Here is a 20,660-nt window from a genome sequence, read left to right as displayed (position 1 = left end):
ATCTGCAGGTGTACGTCATGGCACCCCAAACATGTTGATCAGGCATACCGGGGGTGACAAGAGCAAACAACCACTAAACTGATAATGTCTTTGCAGAGCGAACACACCCCCACCAGATGATCGTTCTGTGCATTTCACAGGGGCCCTTTGCTGGAGGACATGTCCTCTCTCCGCAAACACCTCTCTCCAAACACCAGGAAGTTTTCCACTACCTAACAGGTCTCAACCAGCGTCAGTCTGCCCCAGTCAGCTCTTTAGAGCGGGCTGGGAGAGAACAGACACTGGGAGACTCTTATGACAATACATTTAATATAAAATTTTGCACAACAACATGTGTTTTTTATACAGCCTTTGCAGCATTTTTAAGAATAGTTATAGTTGACCTTATCTTCCACTTCAAAACCTTTGTTAGATGTGCCCCAATACCTTCACTTTCTGTTCCTTAGACACAACAGGAAGTGAGATGAAATCTCCCCGAAATAAAAGGTTTTGCTGTAAATTTTCAAGTTTTGTGGCTTCTTTATAATTTCTTTGTTTTATATAAATTATAACATCCAAAGATTGCATGTCTGATGTGTGTCTGTTTACAGGGATCAAATGCCTGAAATACTTGTACAACTTCACAATGCAAGTGTCAAATGTCTGAAGAGTTGCCTCCCTAATGCTCTAAGAAGTCTTGAAGATTCCCCTGAAGCCAACAAAGGGCCAAAAGTCTTTATGCAACTCATTTGGTAACTATTGTTAAAAAAAAAAAAAAAAAAAAAAAAAACTAGGTATGGCTAAAAGGAACACCAAGGAACACCGCAGCTGTGTTTAAACTAGACAGTCCACTTAATTTTCAGACTAAAGTTCCACTTTAAATGTAATCATTAAAGTGCCTATACTGTTTAATATCCTATTACTGTCTCACCCTGCTCTCCATTTTTAGGCACTGGCGAATTTATAGAGGCTGATCTGCTGACAACCTTAACCACTTGACCACTGGGCACTTAAACCCCCTTAATAACCAGACCAATTCTCAGCTTTCAGTGCTCTCACATTTTGAATGACAATTACTCAGTCATGCAACACTGTAACTATATGAAATTTTTGTCCTTTTTTCACACAAATAGAGCTTTCTTTTGGTGGTATTTAATCAGCACTGGGTTCTTTATTTTTTGTGCTATAAAAGAAAAAGGACCGAAAATTCTGTTAAAAAAAAAAAAAAAAATGCACTTTTGTTCGTTTCTGTTATAAAATTTTGCAAATTAGTAATTTTTCTTACTAATTCCAAAAGCTATGGTGCCAATATCTGAAAATTGATCACACCTAAAGTACTGACGGCCTATCTAATTTCTTCAGACCCTAACATGCCAGAAAAGTACAAATACCCCCCAAATGACCCCTTTTTGGAAAGAAGACATTCCAAGGTATTTAGAAAGATGCATGATGAGTTTTTTTAAGTTGTCATTTTTTTCCCCACAATTATTTGCAAAATCAAGATTTTTTTCTTTTTTTCACAAAATTGTTATATTAGCAGGTTATTTCTCACACACAGCATATGCATACCACAAATTACACTCCAAAAAACATTCTGCTATTACTCCCGAGTATGGCGATACCACATGTGTGAGACTTTTACACAGTGTGGCCACATACAGAGGCCCAACATGCACAGAGCACCTTCAGGCGTTCTGGAGCACCCAGGCCAATTCTGACATTTCTCTCCTACATGTAAAAATCATCATTTATTTGCTAGAAAATTACATAGAACTCCAAAACATTATATATATATATATATATATATATATATATATATATATATATATATATATATATATATATATATATATATATATATATATATATATATATATATATAACAGTATTTGCGCAGCAATTTTTCGAACGCATTTTTTTGGGGAAAAAAACAGTTTTGTGCTTTAAAAAAAAAAAAAAACGTAAAGTAAGCTCAATGTTTTTGCATAATGTGAAAGATGAAGTTATGCCGAGTAAATAGATACCTAACATTTCACCCTTCAAAATTGCACACGCTCGTGGAATGGCGCCAAACTTCGCTACTTAAAAATCCCCATAGGCGACGTTTAACATTTTTTACTGGTTACATGTTTTGAGTTACAGAGGAGGTCTAGGGCCAAAATTATTGCTCTTGCTCGAACGATCGCAGCGATACCTCACATGTGTGGTTTGAACACTATTTTTATATGCGTGCGGGACTTGCGTATGCATTTGCTTCTGCGTGCGAGCACACGGGGACAGGGGCGCTTTAAAATTTTTTTTTGTTTTATTGTTCATTTTACTTTATTTTAGTTTGATGCTTTTTTCCAAAAAATTAATTTTTTGATCACTTTTATTCCTATTACTAGGAATGTAAACATCCCTTGTAATAGGAATATGGCATGACAGGTCCTCTTTACAGTGAGATATGGGGTCAATAAGACCCCACATCTTACCTTTAGGCTGGGAAGCCTGAAATTAATGTAAAAAAAAAAAAAAAAAAAAAGAAAAAGAAAAACGATCCTACCTTTGATCGTAGCAGTGAGTTGGTAGAAGCACCTGAGGGCGGTGGGGGGGGGGCGTCCCCTCTCGCAAGAACAATCAAGCAGTGGAACAGCCGCTATGATCGTTCCTATGGTGTAGGGAATCGCCAGCTGAAAAAACTGTAGCTGCAGGCATCATTCAGATATCCCCACACAAAGTCAAGGACGTTGTATGAGTGGTTAAAACGCCTTTTTTTTTTTTTTTTAACACAGTTGTCCATTTATACAATATTTCTAGCACATAGCATGTACATACCAAAAACGACACCCCAAAATAGATTCACCTACTCCTCCTGAGTACGGCGATACCACATGTGTGAGACTACCACAGCCTGGCCACATACAGAGGCTGGGTATGGCTGGGTATTGCAGAGTAGTGCAGGGTATTGCTGAGCACGGAGGGATGGCTGGATGTGACTGCATTAGTCAGAGCAGCGCTGTGGGCACTACACATCCAGCCCACAGCGCTGCTGCCATCCGATCCCTGCCCCTCTGTACCGAGTATTGCAGGGTATTGCAGAGCATGGAGGGATGGATGCCTGGATGTGACTGCATTTATTACAGAGCAGCGCTGTGGGCACTACACATCCAGGCCAGAGCGCTGCTGTCATCCGATCCCTCCCCCTCTGTACCGATCGATACACAGAGGGGAGGGAGGAACCGGTGTCATGACGGAACGATCACATGGTAAACTGCCGCAAGTAGCGGTCACGGATGTTCTCGGGTGCGCGCCCCAGGGGGCGCGCAAGAGTGGGATTCTGGGAGGACGTCATAGCACGCCCTCCCAGAGTTAAGCAACCGCCCTGTAGCCGTCATTCGGCTATGGGCTGGTTGTTAAGTGGTTAAAGCAGAATTAAACCCTCCTATCCTTTACACTACAGCCAAGGAAGCTGATTCTGTTTGATCTTCAACTGCCATGGTGCTGCGCATGTGATCAGTTATGACACCAGCCATTTAATTGGTTGAGGAAACAAGCAAATGTGACAGTTAGTAATCACAGCATTCCAAGAATGTAGGTTTTCTGAAACCAAAGTTTAAATCCATGGGTTTAGTTCTGCTTTATGATTTACTTCTGCTGAGGGGCTCTGGGCATCAGCAAAATGGCAGCCGCCAGCAACAAGAAACAGGAGCAATGCTGTAGGCAATTTTCAGTACACACTAATTTTGGTAGCATAATTATTATTGTGGCATGTATGTTCCTTGCTAAAGAACATTATTTTCTCAAGTCCTCTTCCAGGACGGCACCCTGAGAGATGACTGGTCCCACCTGCCAGGAAGCACAATCAACAAAGAGGTTAAAACCCCTGCCACTACCTGTGCTCCTCAGTTCTTGATTTTGTTTCCCCACAGCAAAACCGTTTGATATTTTTCTTGTAAGACCCGAAGCCTGGGGCTGGTGGTCTCCCCCTGGGAGCTGGACCAAATGCCTGGGAAGCCTCTGGGTCCGGCAGGATATATTTATGCTTCCTGGGGGGTTCCCCTATCCTTTCCTCAGGGGGGGGCAGCAGAAACTGGAAGAGCCCCCCTGAGCGCTGAAGGACCCTGGGTACAGGGGTGTACCCAGAACTTCAGGGGCTAATTTTCCTGCCTCCTCTCCTTACTTCTGCAGTGGCTGTGCAGAAAAGGAAAAAGAATAAGCAGTAAAAAAGCACCTCCAGATCAGGATGCGTTAGATATGTTTAATATACAAATCGAATATGTCCACTTACATATAATAAAAAGCAAGTAGAGCACAGGTAATCCTCAGGTAGTGATGTCCCAGCGTGAGCAGCCTGTTTGTAAAGATCCGTCCATAGGAAGGAAGAAGCAGTCCCATCCAGTAGGATGTGTAGACTCTATCCTAGGGATTGGAAACGAGGCTTGGCTCGGATGAGCTGTGGAACGCAGGCCTCTGGCGTGGTGACGACGTTTCAGCGTATGCGCACTGTATTGTACAGGCACGCACCTTCCTCAAGCATAGAGGACAAAGGCTCCTTGGAGCCTTGTATGTGCTAACACTTGGAGCCATCTAGTGGGGATTGTATAAACAACACAATCTACATAGGAGGACTCCAGCAACAAATAAATAATATATGACAAATGCAAAAGAACTCTAGAGATATAGTTGGATGGGGGTCTCTGATGAAAAAAAAAAAAAAAGATAGAGATATATATGAAACATGCCATGTAGTGGAAGTAAACACAAGCGTGGACTGGACTGTGTAGACGGGGGTTTCAGCTTGCTAGTGGCAATTTTATTTTTAAGATTGGGTGCTCTTCTATAAGTTACTATAGGGAATTTGGGTGAAAGATTTTAGAAGTTTTTAGATGGAGGTCCTCTAGGAGTATTGGCCGGTGCTTTTTAAGAATAGATTCCATTTTTTTGTGATCATGATGGAATCTGGTGGTGAAACGGAGTGATTGGTCAGTAGCTTCTTTTTTACTCTGTAGAGGGGTATCTAGTAGATAATGCATATATGCCTCCTGGATGAGTGGTTCTGGGTATCCTTTATCTCTGTTTTTGACTGAGCACACTACTCTCTTTAATGAAATCATGGTGATTGGTACAATTACGTTTGAGGTGGCAAAATTGGGCTCTTGGAATATTCTTCCACTTATGGTAGTGGTAACTTTTGTAGTGTAACAGTGAATTGCCGGCAGTAGGTTTGGAATAGTTTCTGGCATGTATAGTGTCCCCATCATGATATAGCTCTAAATCCAAAAATGCCAATTTCTCCGCATCAGAGACATAAGTGAATCTTAGGCCATGCGGATTGTCATTACAGTGGTTGACAAAATCTAGTGTATCCTGAGGGGAACCGTTCCAGATGATAACAATATCATCTATATACCTGCCGTAGTCTATAAGATGCCTTGAATAAGGATTATTGTTCCATATGTACTTGTGTTCCCAGAGACCCATTGCTACGTTGGCATACGAGGGAGCAAAATTAGTGCCCATCGCAGTGCCTTGGACTTGCACATAAAATTGATCGTCCAAGGCAAAGTAATTATGTTCAAGACAGAATTCAGTACAATCCAAAATGAATGCAGTTTGTCTGTCATTCATGTACTGATCCTGAAACGGGAAATGAAGGAGAGCTGCAAGTCCAAAAGCATGTGGAATGGATGTGTATAAGGAGCTAACATCTAATGACATCCAAATATAATCACTATTACAGGAATATGGTTCGAGTAACTCTAAAAGATGGGTACCGTCCCTAATATAGGACTGAAGGCCCTGAGCCAGAAGCTGAAGGTAATAGTCTATATACTTGGAAAGCCCTGAAGTTATGCTATCCATGGCTGCTATAATGGGCCTACCGGGAGGATTGGTTAGACTTTTGGGGACTTTGGGGATGTGATAAAAATAGGGGGTGTGATAAAAATCCTTGATTAAAAATGAGACTTCAGATTTCTCCAGAATATGAGATTGTGTTGCCCTTTCTATTAGGAGATTGATTTCAGATTTGTACTCAGGAAGGGGATCCTTCGTTAATCTCCTGTATGTAGAGGTATCAGCAAGAAGGCGGTATGCTTCTTTAATGTAGTCATCTCGGTCCATAATGACAACCCCTCCTCCCTTGTCTGCAGTCTTAACAATTAGATTCTCATTGTCAGCAAGAGATTTTAGAGCTTGGTATTCTGGAGTGAGATGCCCCAGATTTGGATTACATGGGGATGGGTGAGAGCATAATTTTTTCATATCAGCAAAAATGTGGTTTCGTGTGGACCTTTTGACTGATAAGGATAAAAAATAGATTTGGGTTTTAAAGAGGAATGTTGTACTGGCGGTGAGGTAGATAAGTGTTGTGTGTAAAGATCCAAATTGGAAACGGTACTATCTAGATTGAGTTCCTCAAGTTGATCCATCAAGTTCGTATCAAAACTGAACTCAACGGATGTGGTCTGCAGCAGAGTAGGTTCGTCAGTATGAGAACTGCTGACAGTCTCAGGATGTTTTGTCTTTTGGATTTCAAAGAATCTTTTAAGTGTGAGGTGTCTTATATTTGTTAAGATCTTTAAATAGCACATATGGGTCTGGCTTGGAAGTAGGTGCAAAGTTTAAACCTTTGCTTAGTAATGTTGTTTCTGCAAGAAAGGACATGTTTGGAAAGATTAAAAATCTTTATAGTTTCCGAAGTTTGTGATGACCTGCTCCTCTGTTTATTTCTTATATATTGTTCCTATTCATTGTCCATTTTTATTATACATATACATTTTTATTATACAATGTATATGTTTTTAATATTATCCCAATATAGTTATTTTTATTTCCATTTTTTTTTTTTTTTTTTTCATCAGAGACCCCCATCCAACTATATCTCTAGAGTTCTTTTGCATTTGTCATATATTATTTATTTGTTGCTGGAGTCCTCCTATGTAGATTGTGTTGTTTATACAATCCCCACTAGATGGCTCCAAGTGTTAGCACATATAAGGCGCCAAGGAGCTTTTGTCCTCAATGCCTGAAGGCGCACGCCTGTACAATACAGTGCGCATGCGCCGAAAAGTCGTCGCACTGCTAGTGACGTCACTGCACCAGAGGCCTGCGTTCCACAGCTCATCCGAGCCAAGCCTCGTTTCCAATCCCTAGGATAGAGTCTACACATCCTGCTGGACGGGACTGCTTCTTCTTTCCTATGGACAGATCTTTACAAACAGGCTGCTCACGCTGGAACATCACTACCTGAGGATTACCTGTGCTCTACTTGCTTTTTATTATATGTAAGTGGACATATTCGATTTGTATATTAAACATATCTAACTGATCCTGATCTGGAGACGCTTTTTTTCTGCTTATTCTTTTTCATGTACTTGGAGCCTGCTTCATGCTTCCCTAAAGGCTTGCCCTGGATTGCGGACTGTTAGCCCTTATACAAAGGTTTTTTGTCCATTTGCTTTTTATTTTATACTGTGTCATCCACTTATGATTTTATTCCCCGTGGGCATGTATAGTATATCTATCCCTAACCAGCAACAGTGCTACTAACCATTGTTCGTGCAGAAAAAGAGCTTGGTTTTCCTTCCGACAGGGCTGCGGTGTTGCCTTCCTTATGCAGGGGGGATCCCCTAGTGCAGCGTGGCTGGTCAGGTTTGTTGCCTTCGATCAGCAGGGGGTGAGTCTGTAGCTGGGCTGGAGCTACGCCGCCCTCCGCCGAGCTTGCGCGGTTATTTCCCTCTTGCAGTGGAGGGAGTTTGAGAAGACACCGCTCAGCATCCTGTGGGCGCTCACGCCATCTTCCTGAAGATCGTGGAGGAATGACATCACTTTCTCCACTGAACAGGAAGTGAGCTTTAGCGCGCCCCATGTAATTTCTGGTCTACAGCAAAATGGCGGCGTCAGCGTGGTGGAGGGGAGGAAGCAACAGCCTCACATTTCAGAAAGGGGATATAAATCCAGAAGGAGCAGGCGCCCATTTCTCCTACAGACCAGCTGCCGCTTATTTGTGTCAGGGGCTATCCGAAGAGGTTCACTGACACCAGCAGTATGGAACATGAGGAGAGACCCACAGGGTCCACGGCCATGGAGGAGACCACAGGGGGTAAGTCTGACCGGCCGCTGGAGGTTTAGCTGGGGGAGGGTACCCCAACTCTTCTCCTCTGGGTGTTACAGTGCTATAAGTTGATTCCTGTATTTTTTATTTCAGGGGACGATGCCACTACCCGTGAGGTTGCCAGCTCCTGTGAAATCCTCTACTCTAAGAGATGCGGGAACTGTAATGATGGGTTACCCCCAGATCATCCTAAACCCTTCTGCTTTAAGTGTATACAGAAGCTGACAGGGAAGGAAACATCTCAGCTTATGAAAGAGTTTCTCACAGTAAAAAACTGAGATGCTGTCCACTCTAAAAGCCTTTCAATCCTCCCTCAAACCTAAAGATTCAGAGGCTCATACCAGTAAGGACGACTCCTCCCAGGAGGGCTCCGCTTCCTCTAGGGAGTCTAGACGCCGGGCGGTTACCCCAAAGTATCCCCTACCTCAGGATTCAGAGGAGAAGGGTGAGTCCGAATCTCTTGAGCATGGTTTCTTGGACGAGGGGGTGTTGGACAGCCAAGAGGAGGATGAGAGGGAGAACTCCAGGTCTAGCAGAGATATCTTTTCAGCTGACGACATGGAGGGCCTTCTGAGAGCCATTTACGCTTCAGAAGAGATTCAGGAGTCCACTGAGCAGGTCTCTGCCCAAGATAAAATGTATAGGGGCTTAATTAAACCTCAGGCCAGGGTTCTTCCAGTACATCCCGCACTCAAAGATATTATCTTAAGGGAGTGGAAGGAACCAGAAAAGAGGCTCCTGAAATACAAGACGTGGAAGCGTAGATGCCCTTTTACGGGGGGAGGACGAGGAGAAGTTTTTCAAAACTCCTAAGTTAGACGCCTCTGTGGCACAGGTTTCTAAGCAATACAATCTTTCCTTTTGAAGACACTGGTAACATCAAGGACCAGATGGATCGGAGGGCGGAAGCTATTTTACATAGGGCCTGGGAGGCTAATGCCGCGGCTATGAGCCCCATGTTGGCCTCAGTCTGCATAGCCAGAAATGCTGACATGTGGGTCTCTAAGCTGATAGACCACATCTCCCGGACCTCCGAGTCTAGGGAAGTCTTAGATTAATTGGAGGTCATAGGTAGTGCTGTCGCATACCTAGCGGATGCTGCGGTGGAGACGGTACGCACCACCGCCAAATCCGGGGGGCCTACTAAATTCAGCTAGGCGATCCCTCTGGGTTAAAACTTGGGACGGGGATAGCTCATCCAAGACCCATCTATGTGGCCTCCCTTTGAGGGTTCCCTCCTGTTTGGTACTGGCCTAGATCAAGCCCTTGCTAGGTTTACTGAAAAGGGGAAGAAATTCCCTACTAAACCTAGGAGGGATAGGAAGACGTTTTTTCGAGAACCGCTTCTCAGAGAAAAAGGTCTCCCCTAATAGACGTTGGGGGGCTGGGAAAGACAAGCAAAAATCAGGCATTCTCTTTTCCAGCCAGAAGTCGGGCGACAAGACCCCCAAATTCCTTTCCAGTAGGGGGAAGACTTTCTCACTTTGTCCCTCAGAAGGAAAGGGTCACACACAGCCCCCATATTCTACAGATCATAAGAGGGTTACAGATTAGTGTTTCTCTTCCCTCCTCCCCCCAAGTTTCTCTTGACTCGCCTTCCCAGGGATCCCTGCAAAGCAGCAGGAGTCCTACAGAACATAGAAGAACTGGCCAGTCAGGAGGTCATAGTGCCAGTCCCAGAGGGCCAGCGGAGTCAAGGGTTTTACTCCCACATATTTGTGGTACCCAAGCCCTCAGGAAGGTATCGTCTCATCATAAATCTAAGGAACCTCAATGTCTTTCTGCGGTACAAGAAGTTCCGCATGGAGAGTGTTTATTCTCTCAGAAGACACCTCCTCAAGGACGTCTTTATGGTAACCTTAGATTTAAAGGACGCCTACCTTCATGTCCCTATATTTCAGGACCATCAAATCTTCCTGAGATTCACAATCACCTCTCCAGAGGGAGTTCAGCACTGGCAGTTTGTGGCCCTCCCCTTCGGACTGGCATCCAGTCCAAGGGTCTTCACGAATGTTCTGGCAGAACTGGTGGCCTTTCTGCATCTCCAGGAAGTAGCGCTGATTCCCTATTTAAATGACATTCTAATTTACAATCAAAATCGGGATCAGCTACTTTTAGATCTAACAAGGGTAATGGAGACCTTAGAATCCCTGGGATGGATCATCAGCAAGGAAAAATCCTGGCTGATTCCTGCCCGAACGAAAATGTCTACGATTCCTGGTGGATTCCTCGGAAAAGAAATTAGTTCTTCCCCAGAGCAAGGTAGAAGGCCTCATTTCAGCAACCATATCTCTGTTAGAGGCAAAGACTATCTCATACAGAGGTATTATGAGGTTGCTGGGCCTAATGACTGCATCTATCCCAGCAGTTCCTTGGGCACAGCTACATTCCAGGACCCTCCAGCACTTCCTCCTGTCCTCTAGGGACAGAAAAAGAAGCTCTCTGGGCATAAAAGTTACCATTCCAGTTAAGTAAAAGACTCTCTTTGCTGGTGGCTTCTCCCTCAGAGGCTTCGGGGAGGGGGGGGGGTCTCCTTTGGAGTCAGCTTCAGCCTCTCAGGATAACTACAGATGCAAGTTCCTGGGGGTGAGGGGCTCACCCGGAGGATCTAAGAGTCCAGGGGTCCTGGGACCTGAGGCAGAAAAAGACCTCCAACTTTTGAGAGCTTTTGGCCATCAGGGAAGCATTAAAAGCTTTCGAAGGGAGGATCAAGGACCAGGAAGTTCAGGTCCTATCAGACAGTGCCACAGCGGTGGCATTCTTGAATCATCAGGGGGGCACCAGATCTACAACTCTCCTGGCCCTGTCATCAGAGATCCTGGGTTGGGCAGAGCATCTGATTCGCTCAATTTCCGCAGTCCACATAAAGGGAACTTTGAATATAGAGGCAGACTATCTCAGTCATCAGCCAATTCTGCAGGGAGAATGGGAGCTGAATCCAGAGGTTTTCTCTCTGGTATGTCGGCAGTTCAGCATTCCAGAGATGAATCTCTTTGCCCGCAGAAAAAACAGAAGGGTAAAGAGATTATTTTCCCTTGCCTGAGAAGGGGGCTCAGAGGAGGTAGATGCATTGGCCCAGGTTTGGAACTTCCGGTTGGCCTATGCCTTTCCCCCCTTGGGGCTAATTCCGAGAGTTCTTCAAAAGTTGCTTCTCTCGGAAGGCAACTTGATTCGGATAGCTCCGTGGTGGCCCAAGATAGATTGGTTTCCAACCTTACAGGGTTGGTCCATAGCCCCACCTCTACACCTTCCTGTTCGGCGCGACCTTCTCCTTCAGGGTCCAGTCTGCCATCCAGACCCCAGCTTCTTCAGGCTGACGGCCTGATTTTTGAAAGGCAGGACCTGCGGGAGCAGGGCCTGTCGGACAAAGTAGTGGATACTCTCCTAGTAGAAAACCGGTCATAAGGCGTATTTACGGTAAGACCTGGGGGATTTTTTCTCGCTGGTGTCAGGCAAGAGGAACTTCACAACAAGAAATCCCTGCCATTCTGGAATTTCTGCAAGATGGAGCAGATCAGGGATTGGCAACCAAGACACTTAAGGCACAGGTCGCAGCCTTGTCCTATTTTCTGGAGAGATGCTTGGCATTAGACCCCCTGATCAAGAGGTTCCTTTTGGTCAGAGAGGTGTCCCCTGTCCAGGTGTCCAGGTGTCTAGGTTTCAACCATGGGACCTTACCTTGGTGTTAGAAGGGTTAACAAGGGCCCCGTTTGAACCAATAGATCAGATCCCCCTTAGGATCCTGACCTTTAAGTTGGCCTTTCTGCTAGCAATCACCTCAGCCAAGAGAGTAGGCGATATTCAGGCTTTCAATCAAGGAACCATATTTCCGTTTACTTGAGGACAGGGTTATACTTAGGCAGGACCCCCTGTACCTCTCTAAGGTAGCATCCAAGTTCCATAGAACTCAGGAAATGATGCTGCCTTCCCTTTGTAATAACCCCCAAAATGAGAGGGAAGTTTCTTTTCACTGTCTGGACGTCAGACATTGTTTATTATCCTACTTAGAAAAAGTTAAGGAGTTTCGAAGGTCCAACCATCTTTTAGTAAATTTTTCCAGCCAAAAGAAGGGCCAACAAGCTTCTAAATCATCCATAGCTAGATGGATTAAGCACGCTATTGCCCTAACCTACGAACGGTCCGGTAAGGCATTTCCTAGGGACCTTAAAGCACATTCCACGCGATCTCTGGCAACCTCTTGGGCGGAAAGGGCCGGAGCTTCGGTGGAGCAGATATGAAGAGCCGCTACATGGACAAGCCAGAACACCTTCCTGAGGCATTACAGGGTGAAGTTACTGTCTCCTCAGGATCTGGCGTTCGGCAGGAAGGTCCTGCAAGCGGTTGTCCTGCCCTAAGGTAGGCCTGAGCTACTTAATCCTCTCTCAGGGTGCCGTCCTGGAAGACGACTTGAGAAAATGACCAGTTACACTTACTGGTAACGGTGTTTCTGGGAAGTCTTCCAGGACGGCAGGCCTACTTCCCACCCATTCTCTTTAGGTATAATTTAATGTATAGAGTGTGGTGGTGTTGGTTTTCTTCACTCGTGCACTGGTGTGGGTCAATACTTTGTCATAACTGAGGAGCACAGGGAGGGCTTTTAACCTATTTGATTGTGTTTCCTGTCAGGTGGACCAGTCATCTCTCAGGATACTGTCCTGGAAGACTTCCCAGAAACACTACCAGAAACACTATTACCGGTAAGTGTAACTGGTCATTTTTTTTTCCTAAGGCTGGTGGTCTCCCCCTTGGAGCCGGGCCGCAGGCTTGTGAAGTCTTTGGGTCCGGTAGGGCTTGCCCTTCCTGGCGGGGGGGTCTCCCACTTCCTCAAGAGGGGCGGCAGTTTTGGGAAGAGCCCCCCTGAGAGCTGATCCCCCCCTCTTACCTTGCAGGTGTCCATTCAGCGGTGGGGTGCCGCCGGTCGGGTCTCCCTCGGGGCGCTGGGTATACCCCTGACTATCCTGCAGAAGGTCGTGCGGGCGGCTTGCAGTGAAAGATGGCGCCATTCGGCTGAGCTGAAAGGATTCGGCGCCATCTCCCTGGTGACTCTGCTTCCTCCCTAGCGCCTGAAATTATGTCACCACACCTCCCCGGGTCACTTCCGGTCCAGGGCTTCAGCAAAATGGCGATGGCGGTCTGAGCTTTGAGCAGAGGTCTGACCAACGGTGGAGCAGGCCACCAAAAGAAAGCTCTACCTGTCCAAGGTGTAATTGTCATTCAAAGTTCAACAGCAGTGAAAGCTGAAAATTGGCCTGAGCAGGAAGGGGGTGAAAGTGCCCAGTAGGCAAGTGGTTAAACCCAAAGCAGCTGGATTTAGTAGGCTTCTAATGTACCTTTTTGGTAGATCAATAAGCCCTAGTCAAATGGTTCTTTGTAGTGCAACATTCCTCTAATTCTATAGTGCATATGGATGAGGCTGCGGCTTGCTCAGATTGAAGATGGTGAAATGAAAATTAGTACTGTCGCCTTTGTCACCAGAGTAACAAAATGCTTGTATTTTAGGGCACTGCACTTTTAAATCTCAGCTACACAAAATTTAACATTAATGGTAACTATTGCATTTATATTATCTGGATTTTTTAAAATTGCATTCTATATATGACATGTATAATCTTTTATTGTGGTGACCTATGGCCCTGTTGCTCTCAGATGTCGCTTATCTTTCTTACATCATGAAATATTTTTCTGGTGTAGTCAAAGCCCACTTCCTGCCCTATACCACACAAAGCTTACACAGTGTATTTGAAATGCAGTGTGCAGGCAGCCATAGTCACAGACAAAATCAACAATATTTCTCAGAATTAATAATTCCAAGTTCCAGCTAGGACTCATTCGCATCTCTTGTTTGTCCCAGTGGTTTCACTATAAAATATTTCATAGTTAAATATACATGCCCAAATATAAATTCCTTGCTTTTCCAAAAATCAGTTTGCCATAACTTTATTTTAAAGATCCATATAGCTCCTTTAAAACAGAATGAAATTGCCATTTGCATGATAGCCTGTGCCATAATGCTTGTGCATACTTTCATAATATGACAGACTTGCCCCTGGTCTGCTCTACTCCAGGGCTTGACAGCTCTTCTTTTATTTTTTTTTTTAAGTTGCATATGTTCTCATGTGCCTCACAGTATGCAGCTTCTTCGTCGAGTGGGTACAGTTAATCGGCATCAAAATATAGTACTGTGCAAAAGTTTTAGGTAGGTGTGAAAAAAAAAATGCTGTAAATTAAGAATACTTTCAGAAATAGAAGTGTTAATAGTTTATTTTTATCAGGTAACACAATGGCAAATGAACAGAAGAAAAGTCCAAATCAAATAAATATTTGTTGTGACCACCCTTTGCCTCCAAAACAGCATCAATTCTTCTAGGTATAGTTACACACAAGCTTAAGGTAAATCAGCAGGTAGGTTGTTTCAAACCCCTTGGAGAGTTGAACACTAAGGATGAGCTCCGGCGTGTTCGTACAGCCCATGTGCAGAGCCCGCCAGGAAGTCAGCACTGCGCTGCGCTAATCACAGGCAGTGAGACCTTGTCCCGATGGGCATCTGCAGAGATTGGGAAATGTCTCACTGTCTGTGATTAGCGCAGTGCCGACTTCCTGGCGTGCTCTACACGCTGGAGCTCATCCTTCTTGACCACGGTTCTTCTGTGGCTATGACTGCCTCAAATCCTGTCTTTTCATGTAACCCCAGACAGACTCGATGTTGAGATCAGGGCTCTGTGGGGGCCCTACGATCACTTTCCGGACTCCTTGTCCTTGTTGCACTGAAGATCCTAATGACATTGTTTGGGGTCCTTGTCCTGCTGCAGAATAAATTTGTGGCCAGTCATGTCTCCCAGATGTATGGCATGATGGATAAGTATCTGCCTGTATTTCTCAGCATTGAGGACACCGTTGATCCTGACCAAATCTCTAACTAAATTTGCAGAAATGCAGCCCCAAACTTGCAAGGAACCTCCTCTATGCTTCACTGTTTCCTCCAGACACTCATTGTTGTACTACTCCCCAGCCCTTTGGCAAATAAACTACCTCCTGCTGCAGCCAAATACTTCACATTTTGACTCCTCAGTCCAGAAAACTTGCTGCCATTTTTCTGCACCCCAGTTCCTATGTTTTTGTGCATGTTTTGGGTCGCTCGGCATTGTTTCCATGTCGGAGGTATGGCTTTTTGGCCACAATTCTTAAATTTGTAAAACCTTATGGACAGTGTGATAAATTCTCCAGTACTCAGAAGAATAAATCTATTGTATGCAGGACTTTACAATCACTTTATATAAAAAAAAAAAATCTTATACTTGCCACTTCTGTGCAGTTGGTTTTCCACAGAGCAGCCTGGATCCTCTTCTTCTCAGGTCCCTCTTTGCTGCTCCTGGCCCCTCCCTCCTATTGAGTGCCCCACAGTCAGCAGCTTCCTATGGGGGCACTGAAGCGGAGTCACAGCTCCGTGTGTCCATTCAGACACTGAGCCCTGCCCTCTCTCCCCTGATTGGCTGACTGGTTTTGATTGACAGCCGCAGGAGCCAATGGAGCTACTGATAAGGAGGAGTGCCGCAGACAGTTTAGACATTCGTGGACATCGCTGGAAAACGATGGGGCTCAGGTAAGTAATTAGGGGGTGCTGGGGAGGCTGCTACACACAAGGTGTTTTATCTGAATGCATAGAATGTATTAAGATAAAAAAACCTGTCTTTACAACTCCTTTAACCACTTCAGGACCGCCCACTGTGGATATGCGACAGATAGCTGCCATAGCCCCGGTTTATGGGCAACGGGAGAGGTGCCCCCCCCCCCCCCCGCCACGTCCCAGGTGTATCCGACGCTTACTGGAGCCCGTGGAGACAATCCGGGCCTGTGGCCTGATGGGCAGGAAGTCGAGTGAGGGCATGATTGCCCTCACTTGACTCTATGCCCTTGGAGGACTGGAGCGACATCAAACGTCACTTCTGCCCAACAGCCTTAACCCTTTCGCTGCCAGGCCCTGCGCTCCATTTTTACACGCAGGTGGCCAGGCCATTTTTGCAATCTTTACTTTTGGTTTTTATTTTTCACTTATAGCTTTCAGAGTTTGTAAAAGACCCCCCCCAAACCATATATTTTCTGAAAGCACATGACCAGTAGAATAAAAAGGTGCTACTGATTTTTAAGGTCCCACAATATTTGCACAAATGTTTATCAAAACCAATATTTTTTTTGCTAAAAATCCACTAAAATCATTAGCAGATAAACGCAGCAAATTTTACAAAATTCCTACCAAATTTAAAAGCTTAACCTGTATTGTTAATTAATAACAAATATTTGTAACTTTTAAATTGTGCCTTTTTGCAAAATGGTGAAAATCAAACAGACGCAAAAGTGTAAATATCCAAATTTCTCTAAAAATCTGAAGGTTTCATTTATCTCTTACAGCTTTCAGAATTTGAAAGACCCCCAAAACCATATGTAGCGGGTGTCTTGTTTGTTCTATGACCCCACCAAGAAAGCCACCGAGATGTATAGGCTTTCCAGCCAGAAAGAGGGAAAGAGCTGCCTGTCATGTCTGCATGGGCTTTTTCACCCTCTCCTTCTCCCTGTTTTACTGACTGACTGAATCTAGATGTAGCACCCTGATGGTTAGGCAGAGTTGCTAGTAAATTTACTTGCCAGGTATAGTTGCCTTGGCCAATTGATAGAAGATCAATTGATTTCACCCTAATTCTGGAATTGCTGCACTTCTCTTCTGTCACTAGATGGCCCGGTATCTGGTGACTTTAGATAAGACAAGGGCACTGCAAGGACAGATTAGGAATAGATGGGGCATCTTAGCCAATAGGCAGGGATCATCTTGGGTCCCTTGGCCTGCTGGGAGAGCCTATTTATTTGGATGATGTCAGGTGATCGGGGGTTATGTGCCACCTGGATGGCTATCTGGGTGGACATGTGTTGTGCTGCCTCAGGCTGCTGGGCCAGAGCCTGAGGCCTATCCCAGGGACATCTGGCTGCTAGGCTGTCTGAGGGCCTATCCAGAAGCAAGAGCAGCAGCGTAGGGTTGGGATTGCGGCTTGCAGTCCAACCATAAGTGATGGTTCTGCCGGCCCGAGATCCTGTCGTCACCTTATTACCAGGGACCACTGTGAGTAGCTGAAGCAAGTACCGGAGCAGTATTCTCACCAACCAGGGACGGTGAAGAATTGGGAAACTTCAGCGGGTGTTAAGCCAGGGATGCAGCCAGCGGAGGTGAAGCTTGCAGAACAGCCTTGTGTGTCAAGCCAGGGACAGAGCAGGCCAGTGGGATGACGCTTGAGGAGTATCTGTGAGTGCCAATCTAGGGACCCAGCAGGGAAGCGGGGGTGATGCTTGAGGAAGATGCTCAGTGAGAAGGTTGGAAGAGCTTGGGAGATCCAGTGGCAGTGGATCAGCCAGTCTAGTGAGAGAGACTGGGAGCTCAGTGGAGTGAAGATCTACAAGAAGTGATTGTCGAGGAGTTACAGAAGTTCGTTACAACTTATGTTTAAAAACTGTTTATAAGACTGTGCCATAGGAGACAGCCATCCTACACATGCAGATGTGGTGTCCTGCTGGTTGCCTTTCCCCGCATGGCTGTCTATGAGTCTAATTAACATTGCAACTATTAAAGGGTGTCCTGGCCCTAAACCCATTCTCCCACAGTTCTTGAATGCAAAGAGATTTATTTTCTCTTGAACTACTACCTTGCATTTCACCCACCATGCCTTGTAACCTACTGTACAAAGGATGTCAGCTGTCCCTAACTCTGGAGGTTCTCATTAGATCAAAGGGAACCTGGGACCTTGCTATGTATTGTAATGCGAGCTGACTCGCACAGAGCTATTCACTTTGCAGCCTCCCCTGTGTCCCTATTGGCAGGAAGAAGACAGCCAATTAAAGGAGCAGTTACAGGAGCCAATCAGAGAGACTTTAACAAGCTGTAGGAAGCAGCTGTAAAGCACTTTGGAGTATGAAGTTCCAGCACAGAGCCACCCCATAGCCTTGTATAGTGACTGAAACTACCAAGACCAGCATTCTCTGTGGGAGGAATGTAAACAAATCCATTGTAATTCCTGAAAAGATCTGTTACCATGAGGCAGTGAAAGATCAGATTTGAAGGAGAGATACTGTCTCTCAGATCTCCCCGTGCAATTCAGGGCTCCACCGCCAGTCGGGACATCCACCCTGAGAGAGGGGGATTCCAGGTGCATCGGTGAAACGTTCGTGTGAGGTGACTAGTTTGGTCACCAGGAAAGCCTGCTGTTTTGGGACGTTTATTTGGGCCTTGACCACAGGATTTGGTGAGAGGGCATTTTGCCCATCTGCAGGGAACAGTCACTGCACCATAGGAGGAGTATGAGCACTGTATACAGACATCGTTGCTGGTAGTCCTCTTGCTGCAACTTGCAATGTCACAGGGATAAAGCTATCCATTTTTGGGACACTGTATACAGACATCATTGTCCTCCCACCTTGCTGAGGATGATCCTGCCTGTTTCACTTGATAAGCTGGGCCAGTGGTGTTTGGGCCCGCTATACAGGAGTTTAAGTGCATCAATGTGAGTGTCTAGCTGAAGACACCAAATATCATCTTATCTTCAAGAGGACTGAAGCTACTAGTCCCAATACGGATCCGTACACACATATTCAGGGCTCTGCATATGCATTGGTTGTGTGGGACAGTTTATCTAGAAAGTGAAGCCATTACTGGTTGACTTGAATAAATGTTTAAAGATGGGCCTGTGGTGTCAGGGGACAGAAGGGAGAGGCCTGACACAAATGGAGTTATTCCTCTACTCTCCTCCTGCCTGGACTCATAGAGCCAATCTGAGTAAAGATAACCAATCCAATTAAAGTGTCATATTGTGCTTTATTTACCATTAAAGTGTGCCTCTGCTCTTGCACATTCTCAGATTTGGAATCCCCTGAAAGCAGCTTGAATATAGAATTGAGAGCTATACAGACGGTTACCAGGTTACAAACAAGATGGGGTCTGTAGGTTTGTTCTTAAGTTGAATCAATTTGTAAGTTGGAACAGGTACATTTTTTTAAGTGCAGCTCCAGCCAAAAAAACTATTTTTAAGCTTTTTAAATAGCATAGGGAAGAGTTAACACCCCTGTAATGTTTGTTTTACTATCTGTACCCCTAATCAAAAGATTTCACCTCACTTTCTGTCCCAATGACAATTGGATTTTAAAAATTTTGGGTTGTGGAAACAAGCCTTGTTAATAAAGCATCAGTGGAGGTACCTTTTCCCCATAATAACTCTTACAGGAGTGAATTTCCCTCCCTAGGGGTAGATTTCCTCTCACTTTCTGTCGTCTCCCTCCATTTGTAAGTAGAAGTCGTTTGTAAGTCGAATGTTTGTAACCAGGGGACCGCCTGTATTGCTCTTAAATCTCAGTTATTGCTCTTTATTTGATTACTTGAGTATATATTGTTACTGTCTGTTATTCTTGCACAAATATTGCAGTAAAGACAATTTCTGTGTTTTATCATAATGTGTTTCTCATTGGTCCTTGCACTTACACTATTGCTAGGTGTGCGAGAGGGGGCTGAGGCTGTTATTGGGGTTGAGAGGCAGAGTAACGGACTGAACTAACTTGAGCAGCTCCTGTGGGGGTATCTCTACACACGTTTTCTGAAAGCATATGACCGCAAGAATAAAGTTGCTACTGATTTTTAGGCCCCAGGGTATTTGAGCAAATGTTTATCAAAAAATATTTTCGCTAAAAATACATTAAAACCATTATTGGCAGATAAAAACAGTTAATTTTACAAAATTCCTGCTAAATTCCAAATATAAAAGCTTAACCTGTATGGAGTTAATAAATAACAAATATTTGCAATTTTTTTACATTGCGCCTTTCTGCAAAATGGTTAAAATCGAACATACGCAAAAATGTAAATATCCAAATTTTTCTAAAAATCTGAAGGTTTTTTATTTTTCCCTTACAGCATTCAGAATTTGTGAAAGCCGTCCCTCCCCTCCAAAAAAAACATATATTTTCTGAAAGCACATGACCAGTAGAATAAAAAGGACGATTGTTTATCTGTTTATGTGTAGTGATTTGTATTTGTTGTCTTGTGCTGTGTGTTGCCATCTGGAGACTGACACAGTAGCCTCTGGATATGTCACGTTATCAGTGTCATAATTATCTCCCATTGGGGAAGTTAATGGAATTTTATTCACTAATAAATGTTTTATATATTTTTCTACTCTTCCCTACATTGTATGCTGTGTCACTCATTTGGTCTTCTGGTTCCTTACTATCTTGATAAGAACAACCCTGTTTTTTTTATAATGTATATCTAATATATATTTGTGCATTTTTCTTGACTAGAGTGACGCTACCGATACTCGGTAAACAATGTTATGTGGATATTTGTTTGTTATTACACATAATTTTAAACCCTTGTTCTCCCCCTTTTTTGGTTAATAAAAAGAAGGTGCTACTGATTTTTTAAGGCTCTGCAATTTTTGTGCAAATGTTTATTAAATCACTATTTTCACAAAAAATGCCCACTAAAATCCTTATTTGCACACCTAAACGCAATGTAATTTACGTAATTCCTACTAAGGCCTCGTTCAGTGGGGTG

At 44.4% G+C, this 20,660-nt stretch overlaps 1 protein-coding gene across 1 annotated transcript in view; it reads left to right on the top strand.

The window, feature by feature from the left end:
• Positions 1-484: 484 nt before the first annotated feature.
• Positions 485-20,660, top strand: part of LOC141140469 (centromere protein H-like) — a 213,698-nt gene continuing 193,522 nt past the window's right edge. Inside the window, exon 1 of the mRNA XM_073627689.1 lies at positions 485-731. Coding sequence (XP_073483790.1) covers positions 598-731 — 134 coding nt within the window. The 5' untranslated portion in view covers positions 485-597. The remainder of the gene's footprint in view (positions 732-20,660) is intronic.

This window comes from Aquarana catesbeiana, linkage group LG04 (assembly GCF_042186555.1).
Source record: "Aquarana catesbeiana isolate 2022-GZ linkage group LG04, ASM4218655v1, whole genome shotgun sequence".
In the NCBI taxonomy this organism is placed as follows: Eukaryota; Metazoa; Chordata; class Amphibia; order Anura; family Ranidae; genus Aquarana; species Aquarana catesbeiana.
The sequence above is the reverse complement of the archived record's forward strand: the minus strand, read 5'-3'. Positions and strand labels throughout refer to the sequence as shown.